The sequence below is a fragment of the Diadema antillarum genome, unplaced genomic scaffold, assembly GCF_040938485.1.
Source record: "Diadema antillarum isolate AM-2024a unplaced genomic scaffold, OU_Dant_1.0 scf00000143, whole genome shotgun sequence".
Lineage (NCBI taxonomy): Eukaryota > Metazoa > Echinodermata > Echinoidea > Diadematoida > Diadematidae > Diadema > Diadema antillarum.
In genome coordinates this window covers 334702-354613 of record NW_027271032.1, presented here as the reverse complement: position 1 = coordinate 354613, position 19912 = coordinate 334702, and the positions used below count along the sequence as shown (strand labels likewise).

At 38.5% G+C, this 19912-nt stretch overlaps 1 protein-coding gene across 1 annotated transcript in view; it reads left to right on the top strand.

Annotated features, from left to right (window-relative positions):
• Positions 1 to 19912, top strand: part of LOC139721447 (ras-related protein Rab-22A-like) — a 38467-nt gene continuing 18555 nt past the window's right edge. Inside the window, exon 1 of the mRNA XM_071632762.1 lies at positions 1 to 141. Within this exon, the coding sequence (XP_071488863.1) occupies positions 106 to 141 (36 nt within the window). The 5' untranslated portion in view covers positions 1 to 105. The remainder of the gene's footprint in view (positions 142 to 19912) is intronic.

The following is a 19912-nucleotide window of genomic DNA, read 5'->3' as shown; positions in this document are numbered from 1 at the left end:
CTTAGCATTAGTATGGAGTTTCTCTTCTGCAACAAGTCGAGGTTTCTGTGAAATGATCGCTGTATACTGTAACGTAGGATGGTCTAAGGAAATCCAACAACAACTATGGCTATGCGTGAAATAAAGTTGTGTCTTCTTGGGGTAAGTAGCATTGTTCAACTTGATGGATTATGTAATCTTGACACTATGATTCTAACCAGCAGTGCACCTTGCTGTGACTGAAAAGTTGGCCGATCCGCAAGTAGGCGTGTAGCTGTACCACCCTTGGGTCCCGTCGACGTCCGTCCAGGATGACGCAGACGTCGTCGCAGCGCAGGCTGCTAGTGCCGAGCCCTTATTGCCTTTGTGGCATGATCTTACCGACCGGCTAGCGGCTTGGTTTGGAGGGGATGAATGAGCAGTTCACCACTCCACAGTGTTATGAGTAATATGACATTTCATTTTCGAGATATTTATTATGCTACATTTGTACGAGCACTAGCAAACTCAAAGACAAAGTGTAGCCAATGCAGTGGTGTTGGGAGGGTGAGCAAGGCCCAGGAACCATGTAAAGATATGATAACATAAATTTTACATCCCATATCAATTCAGTCAAGTTCTATCAAAAATAATTTTACGGGACATAGATCTAGGCCTGGTGGGCAGATAATGCAGTTTCTATGTCAATGATACCCAGAGCTACCAAGTCTCACGCATTCTGCATGAGACTCGCGCATTTTATTTAGGGTCCATCTCACTCATTTTTCTCACGCAGCGGGAGCATAGCTCAAAGGATTAAAGTGATAGTTGCAATTGAAGGTATATTTTCCTTTTGTCGTTCAAAGTAAGTAAAAAATAGTCACTTAGATATGCACTAGATCGCACCATTAAGAGCTAAAAATTGAAGGAGCTCCCTACTCTGGGAGGGGGGGGGGGACCCCCTCCCACACCCTTCCCCCCACACCTTCATCCTGCTCAGTCGCTTTGCTCCCTTGCTGGCGCGCATGCGCCCGCGCTGAAAATGCCGAGTCATGAAAATCTCACGCATAAACATTTTTTGAACTTGGCATCTCTGGATACATTTTGATACCAAACTGTAAATGAGGCAAAGTTTTTCAATAAAATTCTTTTGGGGAAAGCTAAATATTACATTGACAGTAGCTTAGGGATCTGGGTTTAATGCAGCATACATGTAAGCATGAATTATAATATGATATGAAGCTACATCATATGTATGATGTACTTACTGTAAAAGTGGAAATTTTCACGATATTGAAATTTTTGTGCATTTCGCGCAACCCGAAGCTAGCCCCCAAAATAAAGCACACGAATAGTTTTGCTTGGCATAACGTTCCACTAGTTAATGTCTTGATTCCGCAGAATTAAAAACACGCGAAACTCTTCTTAACCAGCCAAGCGCGAAAAATTAGTTGTGCGAAAATATATCCACTTCCACAGTACTTTGGAAAAATATTTTACCTTGTCTCTCCACCCCCCCCCCCCCCCCCTGGATGCACGCACACACACATATTTGGCAAGTGGTGGGGCAGCATACATCAGTACATATTGAAAGCTAGCAAGGGTAGTGTAGAGTGGTATGACAAAATAAGTATAGTACGGGGCACATTAAAGAAAGTCTTGTTTCCCACAGTTTACTGCAAACATGGACCCATTGTCAAGCATTGAGAACTGACTGATTTTGCTACAACACGCATTTCCCATAGATACCTGCCCGAGTATACTCGGGACTCGTCCTCATCATCTTAATGTCCTTTTGACAAGAGACTCTAGAACTGGTCTTTAGTGCCATGAACATACATCGTTACATGTACATGTAATACGATGTATAGACCCTAATTCTTTTACTGCAACATACATTATGTAATTGTATGTTTGATTTCACACTATACAATGTATACAGTAGAACCCCCTCCCCCCCCCCCCATACACACACACACACACACACACACTGTACATTCTTTACTTTATCCTGGTCAAAGTGTGATTATCACATGGCAATTTTGAACAAAACTCTCCTATTAAAAAAAAAATAAATTTACATACAGTTCTAGATCTACAACACATTCCACTGGGTTCAATGAGGCAATCGTGCAGTACAACATGTACATTTTGTGGCCACATCTATCAATCAAGACGTCTTGTCAAAAATGATTACTGATTCAGCCACTTTGATGCCTTGATTAAGACTATGAAGCACTCTAGTCTCTAGACAGTCAGTCTACTTTTAGTGCTACTTTATTACTGTCAAATTTAAACTTGTATGTATCTCAAGTTGAAGAAAGTGAGTTCCATTAGAACAGAAGTTAGAGCCAACACTAGACAAAACACTCCTACCTGCCTGCTGTGACTTATGCAATGTACACTGAATTTAAGACATCTGTCAAAAATATTCTAGAAATGTGGGCAAAATTGATGGTGCATTTTGGTGTTAACAAGTTGTACACGTGTATGGATATGCATTGTGACACAAGAGTTCAGACATTTTCAACCATTCCCCCCCCCCCCCCCCCCCCGTACAACTGAAAGGAGTACGCATTTTGTAGTGAAGACATTGAGATAAACTCAAGGAATTCATGTAATTGCCAATTAAGAATGATGGAGACTTGTAGTGCTTAAAACTAGTCAACAAGTTGACATGAATAGGTTTGTGCCAGGTTATTACTTAAAGAAAAGTGGGAGGAAGATTGGTTACTCATCTTTCAGCCACAATAAGTTCTAGATAAATTTTGACAGCAAAATCCTAACAATCTCCAAAGAAGCTGTGAATTGTTATTCATAAGTGACACGCCACAAACAAAACAAACAAAACTTGTTCCCATGTTATTCACAAAATTACTCCATCTGTTGGGACTAGCCATTTTCACGGAACTTCAAAACTTGTTGAAAATCATTAGAAATGGTTCCAAGCTGTTGACATGAATGTGGATATGTGGACAACATCCTGTATATGTATATCCCAATGTACATTTGTAAGTGGATTTTAATTTACTTTGTTGAAGTGCATTTTTATTGCCAGGTTACTCTTTTCCAAACTTAAGCTCCTATGATGAATAGTGAACTTTGCCTAGATACATCTTTATTGTTATTATTTTTTTTTGTTTTTTTATTTTTTTATTTTTTGGTGGGGGGGGGGGGGTGAAATTGCATTCTGTGCAATCTTGATGATAATTGGACAACAGCTAGTATGACATGAGTGTACAACAGTGGCTTGCAAGCTATGTGTATTGGCATGGTGTAGCATACCACTGCAAACAAGTCAGAGTGCATGTATCTCTGTTTAATTTTAACATCCTGCTCTGCTTTCCTCCCTCAACCACATGTTCTTGTCCCCCTTACACTAAGTTGTAGTGACGATTAAAGCTACTAATGGCATCCTACACAGTGCACTAAGGTACTGGAGAAGAATATAACTGTACCAAAGAGAAGAATAAAAGACAGGGGTAGACAGCTATAACATAAAAGCACTATTTAAAGTCATTGTTTTGTTTTGTTTTGTTTTAAAAGGTATTAGCTGTAGTTATATTAAACAGGTTTGTGTTCTACAGTAAGTATACATGAAGCAAAGAAGTGCAATTAATCACTACCCCAAAGACCAATTGACATTGCAAATTAAGGTTTCTCTTAAGAAATGGAATGGACAGATTCTTCGCTGTGACTATAAGACCACAGTTCCTAAATACAAGAAAAACACAATCCAGTGGTGTTCCAAATGGGATAATGGACATGAAGACAGGCTTGCCCCCCCCCCCCAAAAAAAAAAAAATAGATAAGAAAAACCACACTTCTCTTTCTTTCTTTCTTTCTTTCTTTTTTTTTTGGGGGGGGGGGGGTTGTGGTGGGGGGGGGGATGGGGGGATCGGACAATGGAAGCGTTTAAAGGCACATGATCCCGTGGTTTAGTCAAATGCGTACGCGGGCGCACGGCGCAAGTTTCCTATAGAGACCTATGCTATCGACTCCTCTTTAGCGCTTACGCTTTGGCCCATTTCCCCGAGTCCGAAGAAGTCCGATCCACTGTAGTCAGTGGTCCGATCACAGTTCGGCTCATGATTCGGCTGAGGGGGATGACGGCTTTAGCAAACTTCTTTTGTGATGTCATAATAAGTTACATGTAAGCACATGCACGCACCCTGGCATTACTACAGACTGCATGATGCGCAGAGAAGACAACGAAGGCAACGTTACCTAGCAACACCTACCACATTGTATTTCACATATGTAGATTGTGGATAGATGACTTTGTTTACGTTATTTGTGTGTGTGTGTGTGTGTGTATGTGTGCAACGCAGAATTTGCAGTTGAGAAGCAATGATCAATACTATTTTAAATCTGTGAAGCCTGGAGCCGTCACTGAAGAATTTTTTCTAGATGCCGAGAAAGAGCAGAAAAGGACCATAGGTTGTAGCAGGGAAGGAATATTAGGTATAGCAGAAGAGTGTTGTAGCAGAGAAGAAATGTTGTAGCATTCAGGAGGGAAGAGTGTTGTAGCAGAGAAGAAATGTTGTAGCATTTAGCAGGGAAGAGTGTTGTAGCAGAGAAGAAATGTTGTAGCATTCAGCAGGGAAGAGTGTTGTAGCAGAGAAGGAGTGTTGTAGCAGAGAAGTGCTGTAGCAGAAAAAGAGTGTTGTAACAGGCAGCAGGGAAGGAGTATAATATTGTAGCATAGAAAGAAGGAGTATTGTAGCAGAGGAGTGTTGTAGCACAGGAGAAATGTTAATGGCAGAGGAGTGTACTGTTGTAGCAGAGAAATATAGTGTTTTAGCAGAGAAAAAGTGTTGTAGCCAGGAAGGAGTGTTGTATTAAAGAGCAAAGTCAAAACACTGCCAGTGTATCAACAATGAAAGCAGATCTATGTCATGCATGAAGTCTACACTTCAGAAAGTACATTCTATGAAGTGAAGAAGGAAGGAGAGTGGGCGGCACAAAATTATTCTCGGGGGAAGATTTCCTAGCCACTACTCATTTATGTGGTATTTTGTTCTTGGTTAAGAGTGGATGACGCGCATTAGAGCATGGACCTACATATGTCCATGATTAGAGCTGATAGAGTTGGCAGAAATCCCACAACATCTTGTACATGATATGCAACTCTGTCTGAGACTGTGGGTTGTTACCTTGGTAGTTGGGAACAATATTTTAGATCAGGGAATAATTTTCAAACTCAAATTTGATTGGCAATTTCAGCTGATGAAAAATTTGCCTGCAATGATATCCTGTACACTTCTATGTAAGAAAACTGCTACACAAAAGTTAGTTTGTGTAGCAGTGGTGTAAGAAGGCATAGCAAATTGCGATGCGATACCAGGAAAATTATTCCCTGTGGATTAAAAAAAAAAAGACAACAGCAGATATCTAAGAAAGAAATATGTTTGATCATGAAAAAGGAAATTTGTGAGACAGATAATGTATCATTGAATTTAGCAGGAATTTCTTTTGAATTACAGTGTAAGTGTGGAGAGAGAAAGTAACTTTGAAAAATGAGTACAATTATCTGCCAGATAAACCCTCATACTCGGGTAGATATTTATATTATATTGGATGGCTATGAATGGGATACCAGGGGATATTGCATGAGTTAGGGCCAATATTGCACGAATCGAAGATGAGTGCAATATTGACCCTAACGAGTGCAATATTCCCTGGTTTTCCATGAATCAAGGCCATCCAATATAATTATTATCATCTATACAATCAAGCAGAGCAAGCATAAACTGCACAAAATTACCCGGCTTCTACTCGTCTTTGAAGTTGACTCGGCAGTCCCATCCCAGCGCTGTAAAGGGGAAGCCCCTAAAACTGCGTATGAAACAATCAACTAGCAAGATGTTTGCGCGCTTGTGAAAAATGTAACAAAATGACGCGCACTAGTAGCAAGCGTTTGCGCATTCAGCAAGCGCTGACGCAATAAACGAGACAGAATTGAATATCGTGTGATCTTGAACGGCAAGTAACAACGGTAGCCTATGGGGAATTAATACGTTGGTCTATGCGATTCGTTCAATAAGCTCTGATATTGAACGGTAAAAATTGAGCGGACTACAATACGCGTTTTTAATGCGCCGCTAAAACGTCGTATATAGATGATAATTCTTTATGTTGCATGAATTTGAAATGACATTGAGTGTTCTTTATATAAATTATATCACCCCACTGGATGGTGCCATCAACATTATTACTCCAGATACTGACATGATCCATCAACTACTGTAGTCATTGTCATTCCAACATGCTTCATAGCCATGTCATTATGCAGTGTCATGTTCTTTGTAGCATGAAGCGTTTTGGTGCTGCATGTTCTTTATTCCAAATGTTGAAGAGGTTTAACTTTTTCATTTTTCTTAAATGTTTACATGTTTGACAAGATTACATTGTGTGTAAATATGAAGCAAAGTCAAATGTTTGCTTTGAATTCATTGAATAGATGTTTGTACTTGTACACTGTATGTACACCTACTGTAGTTGCAAATCATCACATCTTACATAAAGGGATCAATATGTATTATAGGACCATGTAAACAAGCATTCAGAATTCACATTTTGAGTACTTGGTGTCAGATGAATTTCATGTCAATGAGTTTATTGTGTACAAATGTACACTCTAGGAAAAGGATTGTAATTCGTTTCCTGGTGCACATGATACTTAAATGCAGGAAAACTTTTTTTTTTTTTTTAATTGCAAGAGATTTATCTTTCACTGTTCTGTTTATAGATACCATTACTCTTTGGAAGTTTACAACTATCTTCACTGTACAGAGCGTATCAAAAAAGAAAAAAGAAAAAAGAAGGTAATCCATCTTTGGAGGGCTAACATTTCATAACTGTCTGCTCTGGAGAGTGCAGTCTTAGTTGTTAGGAAAGAAAAATTCTTCATCTTTCCATTGATACCTAATTATGCTGATAAGTGTCATGCATGACTGAGCACATGAACTTTAAAGACAACAATGAAAAATTGCACTTTTTCCAAGTTTGCATGTAATTGTGAAGGAACAATGCATGTCCCTCTGCATGGATGAGATCTGTCAATGAAAGTGGCCAAAATAATAGGCCAGCCTGTACGAATGCAGGTTTGTGTTTAGGGTTTGTGTATAAGGTTTAGACATTTTATGGTTCATAACCTTTAACATGACCACCTGTCCGATAACGTGGTCACTCCTACTGAGGCCAACCCACACAGTCCATTTTTCACTGTCCATATTCAACACATACATGTAGCTTGCAGCGCCAAACAATGTCTTGAATATGAAGAGAGAAAATGGATAATGGTTTAGCCTTTGTGGGAGTGACCAAGTTATCAACAACAGTGGCCATGTCGAAGGTTACAGACCATAGAGGGTGAGAAGAAACCCTAAACACAAACCTGCAGTCATGAGAGCCTGTTATAATGTTACCACTTTCATTGACAGATCACATCCGTTCAGTGAGACATGCATTGTTCCTTCATGATAACACTCGAACTTGGAAAAAGTGCAATTTGTCATTGTTGTCTGTAAAGTCCATGTGCTCAGTCATGCACGACATTTGTTAACATAATTAGGTATCAATGGAAAGAAGAAGAGTTCTTCTTTCCACACAATTAACGTTGCGCTCTCCAAAGCTGACAATTATGAAATGGTACATGTAGTCCTCGAAATTCAGATTACCTTTTTTTTGATACGCACTGTATAGTGTATCCCTTTAAGTACGTAACTACATGTATATGATGGTGTTCATCATGAAGTGAGAGTTACACTTCTGTAATGGAAAACCCAGCGATCAAGCACTCAACTTTCACTCTCCTGTTTCTTGCATCGCTGCAGACATCAGATGCTCTTGATCCCCTAACACAGTATCAGTAATGCCTCCTTGCACTTAATACCAGAGTGCTTCATTACATTTAAAACCAGTTCATATGGCCAGCCCAGTGTCACTGTCATCCAAGTACCTACAATATGTACTACTGTACAGTAGGCACAGCCATTAATAATGGCTCGTATGTTGTGTATGTCACTTCACCTTGTTCAAAAGCCAAAATGTAAGCTCTATGATTGGATGAATGGCCAACCAGTTTATCACACTCTCTCACTAATGGTCCACTCTCATGCTCTTGTTGATACAGTACTCTCCGCGTAATCGGGTATCGCTTAAACGGTTACTCCGTTTAATTGGGTAGTAATGTCAAAATCAGTTCCAATGCACATTAAAATTACCTGGTAATCGGGTTACCTCTCCGCATAAATGGGTAAATAATTCTCTTCTTATCTAACTTCTACCCACATTTTATTGCAGATAAAAACTTTTAAGAAATCATGAATGTCAAATTTTCCACGGCTTATCGCATTCTCTGCTTGTTTTGCAAAGAAGACCGATCATTTGGGGAGTGATTAAACATGAACACACATGTACCAGTACTGCGCCTTGCCACCTAGTATGTAAACGAACATTACACATGTAGCTGGCACTCACAACTGCATAGACAGACAGGAGTTGAACACACTTGCGCTCCTCCCTTGCTCTGCAACAACATTCACAATACGAGAAGTTTGCAACAGGCCATTCACCAGCTCCATATTTTTTCTTTTCCCCAGTCACTTCATCGAAAAGTAACCCGAGGTTCTACATGACTAGTGCACGCAAAGAGATGTGTTCATTTCGGAAAACGCCTGCGTGTTAGCGAGGAGTCTATAGTCAAACGACAAAGTTTTCTGCAGACATATTTGCCCATAATATTGCTCGTGACTGAGCAAGTGTAAGGTATATGTAATACTGTATACGCTATAATTTTCGCGTACATAAATTTTCGCGAATTGCCGCTGTCACACATTTTCGCGAGTGGTTAAATTCGCGATTGGGGGACCAGAGAAATATGAAGTGGCAAAGAAAGTGTGAATTTTCAACTTACTAGCAAATAAGAATGATACTAGTTATACACTGCATGAAAAAGACTTGTCAAACTCTGCGAACTAGTAAGTTAGAATTCAACATTTTTGAAGTGGTTAAGTCCATCGCGCTAGATTTCTGACGAGTGGTCCACTTGCGATAACGGATTGGCTCTCTACAGTATTCGTAAGTAGACGTGGACGTAAGCCGTGACATGGTATACTAGTACTGAAATGTTTGTATCATCAAGGCAAGGGATTCATTTTGGAAGGTAATATTTTCGCGTGTTGTTAATTTCGCGAATAGCTCCCGACTCGCGAAATTCGCGAAAATAAAACCCCCGCGAAATATATAGCGTATACAGTATGCATGTAAAATGTGCATTGCAAGCACGCGTGTTAAGCATACAATGCATGTGTGTACATACACATTGTGTGTGTCAATTGTGAATGAGACGTGTTCTTCTGTTAATTGGGTACTCCGCTTAATCGGGTAAGAAACGCTCTGCCTGAGCCTTCCCGATTATGCGGAGAGTACTGAATTAAAGACCCCTGCACAGTATTGTGGCAATACCATCAAGTGCAAAGGCTGGCCCAGCACGCATACAAAGTATGCCAGTATTTGAATTAGAGAATCCCTGTAACGAATGTGTACAGCTTTATTTATTTAGAGTACATGTATGTACACACACACACACAGCTGAAGAATATTGACTGGAGTCGATGGTCACTGATAAGCGCATGCTTCGATGCACAAATTTTGTACTGACGTGAATACTCGTGGTTTTCGAATGTACTCCAGTGGGCATCAAATGAAGGGTGCATTTAAATATCTACAAAATTTCTGCGGTCAAGGCAGAATCAAGATCCTAAACGCGTTTGAGGCATTTTTGGATGATACAATGTAGATAAATGGAACTGTGTTTTCAAACACGTTTCAAAACACCAATTTGAAGTGTCATTCAAAGGGTGATTTGAAACGCTTTTGAGACCATAATTGTCTTTCTGAGAGTAGATAAACGCATTGCTCTTTTGAAACGCATTTCTTCGAGCTGCCAAGGTCACCTTCCATGTGCAGTACATTGTATGTACACCCCACAGGTTACAACACAGGCCTCAGTTGACCAGAGCTGCTTCTCGGGTTGAACTACACAAAGCAGCCTGCGCAGTGACAACACTTGAATTGCAGTTTGATGATGGGTACCGGTACTAGATAAACGTGGCACCCCAAGAATCGCGTTTCAAACCATGTTTGGCAAACACCATTCCAAACACATTTTGAAACATGATTCTCTCTCTCAAGTTGTACACGTGTAAACGCAGCCGAAGATTGATTCATTGGGCTACCCACACTACTGGGTCGTTAAAACTAACCTTGGAAGTGTATTGGTTTCACCACAGTGGCTGTATCATGGTATATTTGTACACACACAAGTTTAGCTCCCCTTCTGTGGTTACTCATAGTATACCAAGGTGAATTACATGTGTACATTCTCAACATGAAAATTTCCCACGAGCAGTGGCCAGAGATTGACTGCCAAAATCTAATGTTTTTTTTTATTTGTTTGTTTTATTTTGTACAATTTTTTTTATTGACAGGGAGCTGTTTTCATAAAGATAATCGCAAAGTGTTGTAGGATTCAATTCCAATTCAATTAGGGCCTACATGCTGTATGTTTGAGTTATTAGCAAGTATACCTGGTAGATAATGACATTGTAATAGAAACCTGTAAATTGTACATAATGTGCCAGTCAAATTACGAAGAAAGGCTTGATAAAAGTGATCTTCTAAGATTGAAAACAAAACACAGGCAAAATGCATTCAGTATCAAAAATAGTGTATGCACAACATAGCACCATAGTAGTAAATTAGAGAGTATAAATACTGACAAAATAGAGAGAGGCAAGGCAAACAAAACAGTTGGACCAATACACAATATTGACTTATCTAAAGGCCAATAAATGAGAGAAATCATTTGAATGTACGTATAAGCATTTTAATATTAACAACCTTAATCTGGGATCAAGAGCATTGCAAGAATTGGTACCATTATACAAAACAGACTTCTGCCTTTTAATAGTGGAAAGGGATGATACATAAATTGTACACTGTATGAAATTTAGATTACAGAATGCATGTTTTTTGCAACTCTCTCATGTGCCTTGTGGCTTATGTGGTTTTTGATGGAAACTTATTAAATGTGTGCATTTGGTAGACCAAATGTGTCTGTTTTGCATTTAATCAATAGATTGATTTTGAGGGAGTCTTACATGTAGATACAATTGTTGAATTTGTAATGCCTTTGTACTGTACATTTTTTGGGGTAGAATGGGCAAGTGCATTCCAATAGAACTGAAGAGCTTCCCTTTATATGATACACAATTGGGAAAAGTGATACAATACAAAGTCATGACAACATTCAACCCATTGGGCAAACAAAATCACAATGGTGCTAGGATTGAACAATGTCTTGATTTATGCCAGTGACCCTGTTTACCCTGATTTGGGAAATGATAGACCTTGATGAGTTCCGTAATTGGACCTAGGATGGGCAAAATGGACATTGATCGATTGGACTTACTGCCAGATTTGTTAATGGGCTATGAGTGTGAAACATCCAAGGGCTTCTTTGAAGAGATCTCTTCTGATTGATAGACTTCCTCCTACCCAATTTCTCCCTTTTCTGATAATTACGTGGTATTTACAATGATCTACAATTTGTATAAAGTATAATGAGAGGGCCTTTGCCAGAAACTCTCCTCATAGTGGGAGAGACGTTGGCATTAGATCTCTAGCAATCATATTTACAGTACAGTGGACTCAGGACTGGCAGTTTTCTTTTGTTATACATTGTATATCATTGAAATTTCATCATAAACGAACAAATAAACAATAAAAAACAAAGAGAGGATAATGTTGGGGCCTGAATTTTTATTTTGTTAGAACTGGAATTTCGTGATAATCGCGTTCGTTAAAACGCGGTTGCACTGTATAGTAAAGTGTAATGATGGCTTGGAGACTGCATCTCATCTACAATTGTACAGTGTACATTGTATAAGTACTGTTTCAGTTGCAGATGTACACATTTTGTACAAAGATGCTGAACATTCAACAGTTTTGTGTTTGTTTTTTTTGGGGGGTGGGGGGGGGGTTTCGTGAAATTGTTGGGATCAAAAATATTCAAATCTACCGATGAGAGCCTTGTAATGGATGTATAATGTGTACAGTTGTATGCATTGTGGGCAGGCAGCAGCTGTACGCAGATGCCTAGCCTACTACATAGATATTGATGTACACATAATGTGTACATGCAAGTACAGTATACACTTTGTACACCTGCAGTTTCATTAGTATGTATAATGCTGAGAGCATGCAAGCAGTACAATATTTGCTTTCATTCCTTGGATGGCAAACTAGTACATTGTAGGCATGTACAGCGGCAATCAGGGGAGGAGAAACATTTTACAATTGGAACACCTATGAGTACAGTATGTACAGTTGTAGGCCCATTTCATGATTTCAGTTGGAAATCACTCTGTTAGCTCCTGATTCAACAGAATTATGACCTTTTTCTCTCCTTTGTGGTCTTTCCCGACCACAACATGTTGTTACTGTGTTCTGCCGATAGGTTTGTCTGCATGTGAAATGAACCACCTGTAAAATTGTCTGAAAACTTCTGATTTCTGACAAGCAATATTAGTATGTCTGTGAAATATTTGGCATCTACATTGTACTGCATTTGATATTTCATTGATAATAATTCTCTTCCCCTCTTGTCATTTAGCTTCCTGGGCTTTAACTTTCATGATCCAAGCCGGGTCAAAGACAGCTCGGGATAGCAAAGGCTAGGATACACTCGTGTACAAGATGCAAATTTGTACTTTTATCTTTCCAAGTTGTTTAGTGTCAAGAGTGTAGAGATGGACCTCACAGCTGTGATACTGGGCTATGGTTAAAGCGGTCAGTCTTTGCGGTAAGTTTAGGGGACATAGAAGTGACGCTTGGGTCAGAGGAAAAGGCTTTATTACATTGCAAACCATGAATGCCACAACTTGAGACCTCACAGTCTCTTTCAACAACTTAATTTCCTCGTTTCCCCAGGATGAAATCTAGGTCGGGCACAAAACCATCTTCACCCCATTGTTGCAGAGTTCTGGCAAAAAGAAAAAAAAAATGCATTGCTGCAGTGACTGAACAAAGCCCTACACTTTGTATCTCAAGTGATGACTTGCAGAAATATGTGAGGATCCACCTATTTAAAGTTTTAAGCAAGTTTACTACTTTGTTGTTTTGTTGGGTTTTTTGCCCCCCCCCCCCACTTATATGTCATTGTTTTCCTGCATGATGACAGTTGAATGTAGAACACCTCAAAGGGTTTTCAATTTCTGCTTTTTTTGTGTTTGTGCAACACTGTATGTGGTACATTGTACATTGACCCTTGTGCCCCATTGTCATGCACTCTAAAAACTTTCCACAGACCCTGCTATCTGTTATTTAAGTTAATACTTTTCTGAGTAAGATACCATAAAGATTGCACTTGCATTCAAAGAGGAAGTTAAAAAGAACAGTGCATCATGTGCACTGTACATTGTGTTGTACCCTCTTCAATCATGCTGTACAAAGTAGTTACACTAGTTAGTTCAGTGACATCGCAACAAGCATGTCTTTGTTCACTCACGTGGAGAAAATGAACTCACGGTGCAAGTTGTGAACTTTAAAAATCTTATGTTCATACGTATAGTTGTCATCACACCTGCCAGAATGGAAGTCCCACACTTTAAAATAGATTGAAGACAATTTTCAAATTAGTCCCAAATCCTCGGCAGGGTCTAGTGACGTACAGAGAGTGTGACACATTGCCATCTCGAAATTAGCTCTCGCTTGATCCCTATAAGCCTCTTTGTCCAGCCCGCACAAAGGGTACAACTCTTACAAGGTCCTCGTCTTAGACAAATGAGGGAGAGAGACCGTGGGCTCAATTAAAGCGCCAAATATTGTGGGGGTGTACACGTAGCTTGCCCGGCGGACGATTTCCCCCAACAAATGAGCGGCAGTTCCCCGTTTGACATCATAACGTCGGCTGATGATTCTTAGCTGGCTCTGTGAGCAGCCCCCCAGCGTGGGCAGCTCGGCCTCGTGGATGAGTCATGAAAGAAGAAGAAGAACAAAATAGTACCCTGCAAAAAGAGATGCAATTAGCAAGAGGAGGACGTCACAGATGACTTGTAATGAAGTGTGACGTAAAACATCAACTTGCCAGTCACAAGGGAAGCATGATCATTTATCACAAGCCGTATATTCATATTTGAAGAGCAGGATTGACCAGAGACAAAGGCGTTTTGCGGTTCTCTTTATCTGCCGTCGCATCGTAGTAGCCTATTTATAAGCTACTATGATGGGGCCTAGAGACATCGCAGGTCTTTGTGTGTTGGGAGTCCAAGGCTATTTGTGGCCAATCCTAGACTCATTTCACCACAAATACTTCGCTTCAATGTGAGGGCCTCCTTAGACTAAAACTATCTAGGAATTACTGTACTCTGATTGTTTATGCTGTACATTACATTGTACCTTCAATCATACCTTCAAATGCACAACTGGGTATATTACAATGTTTGTCATAGTTACTTGTACAATATATTCCACAAGAAGCCTTGATGCAAGCAGTTCCTTGTATGTGAGGTGTGAGAGAACTCCAGTCCTCAAAGGAAATGTGTTTCAAAACTTGCTGTATCACTGACAAGCATGACAAATTTCTGAGCCTGCCTCGTAAAACTGCAATATTGTTATGATTCTTGAAATCATATCCAAGGAAACTTGAATGCTTTTGTTTAGAATTAATACATCATAGATTCCCTAGTCATTTAATCAAACTACCAGAGTACTTTCTATAATGCATGTGGTATAGTGTATTGGGTCTTTGAATAGAGAGTATTTCTTTGACATTGTCAAGATACTTTTACCCCAAACACTATCAGTATGAATACTGGCATATATGGACAAGTATCACCCTATCTGTTTTTCATGTTGATTTTATTCAATTTTTGGCTAAGTACACTTTCAAATGTTTAATTAAAAATTGATGTTCAGATTTGACCCAGAAGTAAGTTTAATCATTGGCATATCATTCAAGAACGTTCAGATAGGCAAGTACAAGATAATGGTTCTGGAACTCGCTGAAATCATAATGCTTCTTCATAACTTTAAAAGTTTTCACCTGACTATTAAAATTCATTATCAAGCCAGTGTGGAGATACAGTATTATTTGATCCATTATTCTTTTGACATTATTAAGTTTGCTGTTATTTCTGCTAGCCTTCCTCTGAAACTCAGCACTTTAAGTCCCAGAAAGTTTAATGAAATTGACATCCCACTGTAGATCACTGAAATAACATTCTCCCAGCAAGGGACAATACTCATTGATGTTCTTTGGCAAAAAAAAAAAAAAAAGAAAAAAAAAAAGAAAAAGAAAGAAAAAAAAAATGCATCAGGAGCTTAATGAGGGAAAACTATTGTAAAAGTAACAGACATTTTGTGCAGTGGCTTTTTACCTAAAGGGGACTACCAGGCTGAGAGAGATGGTTGTATACTGTTTGGGCGGAAATTTATGCCTGATCAATTTTATGCGCTTGGCTGGGTGAGATGAATTTCATGCATTTTTAATTTCATGGATATTCACGATTATTGAGCAAGCACTTCAAGCAGATCGTTCTACATTTGGCTTGTGCTACAATGATTACATTGATAAAAATGAGTCAATGTTTGTATCAGTAAAGGGGAATCTTGTGCTGTGGAAAGTTTGTCAGAAAAAAATAAGGAGTATGCAAGATTTGTTGTACAACAATGAAAATTTGATCAAAAATCGTATGATAAAAGTAAAAAAGTTATGAAATTTTGAAGTTTTGCTATATTCTCCCCGAAACAGTTCTTGATCATTCAGTACAAATATGCAAACATTGATCATGCTATCCCCTCACAACTTGCCATAGGTTGTTTGTACATAAATTATTGAAATTTCCATTTTTTTTTTTCATTCAAGTGCCATTATGCCCCAGTCTCAAATCCTGATATAACTGACTGATCATTTTTTTGAAGTTTTTCAATTAGGAATATCATTGTGTTTTACACTTGTATAACAGAAAAATTGAATTTTTGTCATTTTTTGTATGCGATCAATGGAAAATTGTGAGGTGATGACATCACGTGTGAATTCATATCATCTGTCCAAGAACTGTTAAGCAATAATTAGCAAATTATTGGAATTTCAGAACTTCTTTACTATTAGTCTGATTTTGACCAAATGTCCACTTCTGTACTTGTCATATTTTATTCTTTCTTTTTCAGACTGACTTAAAAATGGCTTGGAATTCCCCTGTAAGGAGTGTCAAGCAGGCAAAATATTGCACAAATATTGTCCTTTTATGGACTTGGTAGGAATTTCAGAGATTGTGAAAATAGCAGTGCTATGGAATATTATATGATTTGTGATGTGTACTAAATAGAACTTTATAATTTAGCAAAAACAAAGTCCTTGTACCAAGTAGTGCCCTTGCAAGTTGTCACGATATCAACTGAAGTCTGAGAGTGTGTGTAATATTTTATGATCTACACAACTGCTGCTGGCTCATATTTATTGAGTCTTAAATCTTTTCATGCAGTTTGTAAATTTTATTTGTAGCACTTGCTGTATCCGCTGAGTAGTGAGTGTGATTCATGTGTTGGCTCGCAAATGTCATTATGGAGGAAAAGCTATTATGGGAGTGTCGGAAACTTGAAGAGACTTCCTGGTGGAAGTACAGGGGTGAAGGTTTCGCGGAAAGTGTGGGCAGTTGTGCTGTGGAGGTGGATGGGGAAGTTGAAGAGGGAAAGTGGAAGTAATGCCGTAGTCTCCAACTTACTTTAGTGCCCTACTACTAGTATTAGTGTTAGTGTGTTGCCAATTTGCAGATTCCACAAATAGTTGTAGATCTTTAACTCATTGAAGATGAGTCCCGAGTATACTACATAAGGCAGGTGTGGGAAATGCGTGTTCAAGCAAAATCAGGCCATCCTCAACGGGTTAGTGCATGTACTAGCTAGAGCACATTGTAATGTAGGCTTGAATTTTATGCCCCTGCCTCACAGGCATTCAGCATTCAAGATGTTCACAAAATACAAATTTTACAGTCTGTATACATGTTTGAGGGTGACTGTCTGTCTGGTGATGTAAAATTTTTTTCATGTTACAGTACATTTGTGATTTAGTGATTATTTTTCTTTAAAATGTATACTGTTCAGTAAGTCTGCTTGTGGACTCTCGTGAGTATGATTATGATTATGATCACGATCAGGATTGTGATTGTAATTATCATTATTATCTGTATTATTATTACTGTCATTTATAGTGAAAGAAATTGAGGTGCATGGGAGTATACTCATCTTGCAGTGAGTGCATACTGTTAGTTTTAGTGATTAATATTAAAGGACAAGTTCACCTTCATAAACATAAGGATTGAGAAAATGCAACAATATTAGTAGAACACATCAGTGAAAGTTTGAGGAAAATTGGACAATCGATGCAAAAGTTATGAATTTTTTAAATTTTTGTGTTGGAACCGCTGGATGAGGAGACTACTACAGCTTGTGAGTCATATGCGTACAACAGTATAAAGAAAATATAAAAGAAAATTCAACATATTTTCACTTTTTTCGCATAATAAAAGAGCAATTGACTTGCCTCTTTCTAAAGGCAGGGGGAATAATATTACCCATAACATTTATCGGTAACGAGTAAGGGGGATGTGTACTTTTTTCAAAAGATGGAATTTTGTGAAATTCTCTTTATATTTTCCTTATATTGTTGTACGCATGTGACATCTAAGTTATTCATACACTGCAGTAGTCTTCTCATCCAGCGGGTACTGCACAAAAACTTCAAAAATTCATAACTTTTGAACGGATTGTCTGATTTTCCTCAAACTTTCACTGATGTGTTCTACTAATATTGCTACATTCCCTCAATCCTTACAATTTGTATGTTTATGAAGGTGAACTTGTCCTTTAATTACTGTAGAACATATATTTTGAATTACAAACCTGATAAGCTTGTAGTAGTATGATTGCATGTAAAAGGGCATTCAGTTTGTGTACAATACATGATACTATTCTCTTCATTTTCTTTTTGTGTACTGCTCCTAATGTAGGTCTTACAGTGTGCATGTATTTTGCAATAAAAAAACAGGAATGAATGACTACAACATGTACTTAAGCCGTCTTTGCTTTGAAATTGACCATTATATACATACCTGTTGGTGGACATGGAAGAAACATGCAGTGCACATTGATGCAAATCTGTGTACATAAAACACACCCAAAAGCAAAGATGCTGTGCTCACTTGTACACCCCCTTCGATGCAAGACTGTACATAACAAACAAATCAGAGCAGACAAGGATCTCACACACTTTGACCTCATATTACAAGTGATGACACATTTAATTAATACAAAGTGTATTTGAGAAGCAGTTTTGTCTGCTCTTTTCACTGTAAAGAACATTCATGTACCCATGCAAGTGTGCACATGTAGGCCTACACGAACACTGAGGTTTTGTTATTACACCTGTATGTGACTGTCATATGCTGTTTGGGTGGATATCAGATAATAATGATGATATTCTTCAAATTCTATGCAATATGCTTGGAATTTTGGTGATACCAGATAGAGAATAGCCTAACATAGCAGCAAACCATCTGCTTCCTCCAACCATAGAAACTTAAGTAAAAAACAAACAAACAAACAAACAAACAAACAAAAATGAAACAACTGAACAATGAAAAGCTTATGACCGTACAGTACACTGTAGAACCAGAATTAGCCCCAAATTTATCCCCATCTCAACCCAAATTATACCACCCCTTTAAATTCGCGGTTCAGCAATGATTTGTGAAATTTGTGAAAATTAATAAACTGTCGCAAAAATATCAGCTCATACAGAACACTTCATATTCAACTTGTGTGAAAATCGATACAAATACAATTGTAGTGTTGACGATGAATTTTGTTCAATACACTTTGTTATTCACAATCTGTGTTGTTATTTAAAGAAGCTGCAGTGAGTTCATATCTGTATGAAAATTCTCACTTTACTTTTTGTGGTTGCTGGCTGATATTGAGAGATAGCTTCAGATGTTTTTCAACCTGTATTATCATTACAAGATGATCCTGAAGTCGAAGTCTGTTTGTATTCAAGAGTCTCTTTGCCATAGGGCTTTCCACAAACCATGCACCTTAATAATGTTCTAGGAGTGTTGGGGTGTTACATGGACCCGTGGTACGGAGTCGGAAACATTGCCTTAGGGCTTTACATGTTTGGTCAGTGCCTGAAGATGCAAATTGTAGATTGGCCACCACAGACTAGCAACGGTTGCTAGGGAGAGCAGATAAGTGGTGCCTCAAATCACAGCAAAGCACGCAGGAAGTCAAACCTCAACTACAAAATAAGGAAGCCCCTTAATTACCCTATTGAGTCAACTCCGCTCAATTTGACAAGAGAACTATGATTGCTAGCATTTCCTTCTTTCAGTACTACTTTATTTTTATTATGCTCTGCTTACATCTAAATTGCATAACCAAGCTGTACATGTACATATCTAATGCTATGTCTGCACATGATCCTTCTTCATGTTCATTTGTTTTTGTTTCTTTTTAGAAGCATGAAACCAAAAATATTCTACATGTCATGTCCAAAATATGTGGAATAATATGCTGTACATGCATACAGTATACATAAAAATTAGCAATATTAAATCAAAGTGGCTGTTTGAGGATGCCTATACCGGTACATATGACATCATGTACATAGTATGAATGACTTGTTAATCATACTGCATGATGTACAGTGTAACTTCCATAGTGTGGGTGTGATTTGGCTCAAAATTTTATGGGGTATGTATTCAAGGTAGTATTTACATACTTTTAGCTTCCTCCTTTGTGCAAGCTTGTCTTTGTTACACATGTACTGGTTGTACTTCTGTATGTTGCATGATAGAATCCTGATTCACTCCCCCAATATTCTGACATG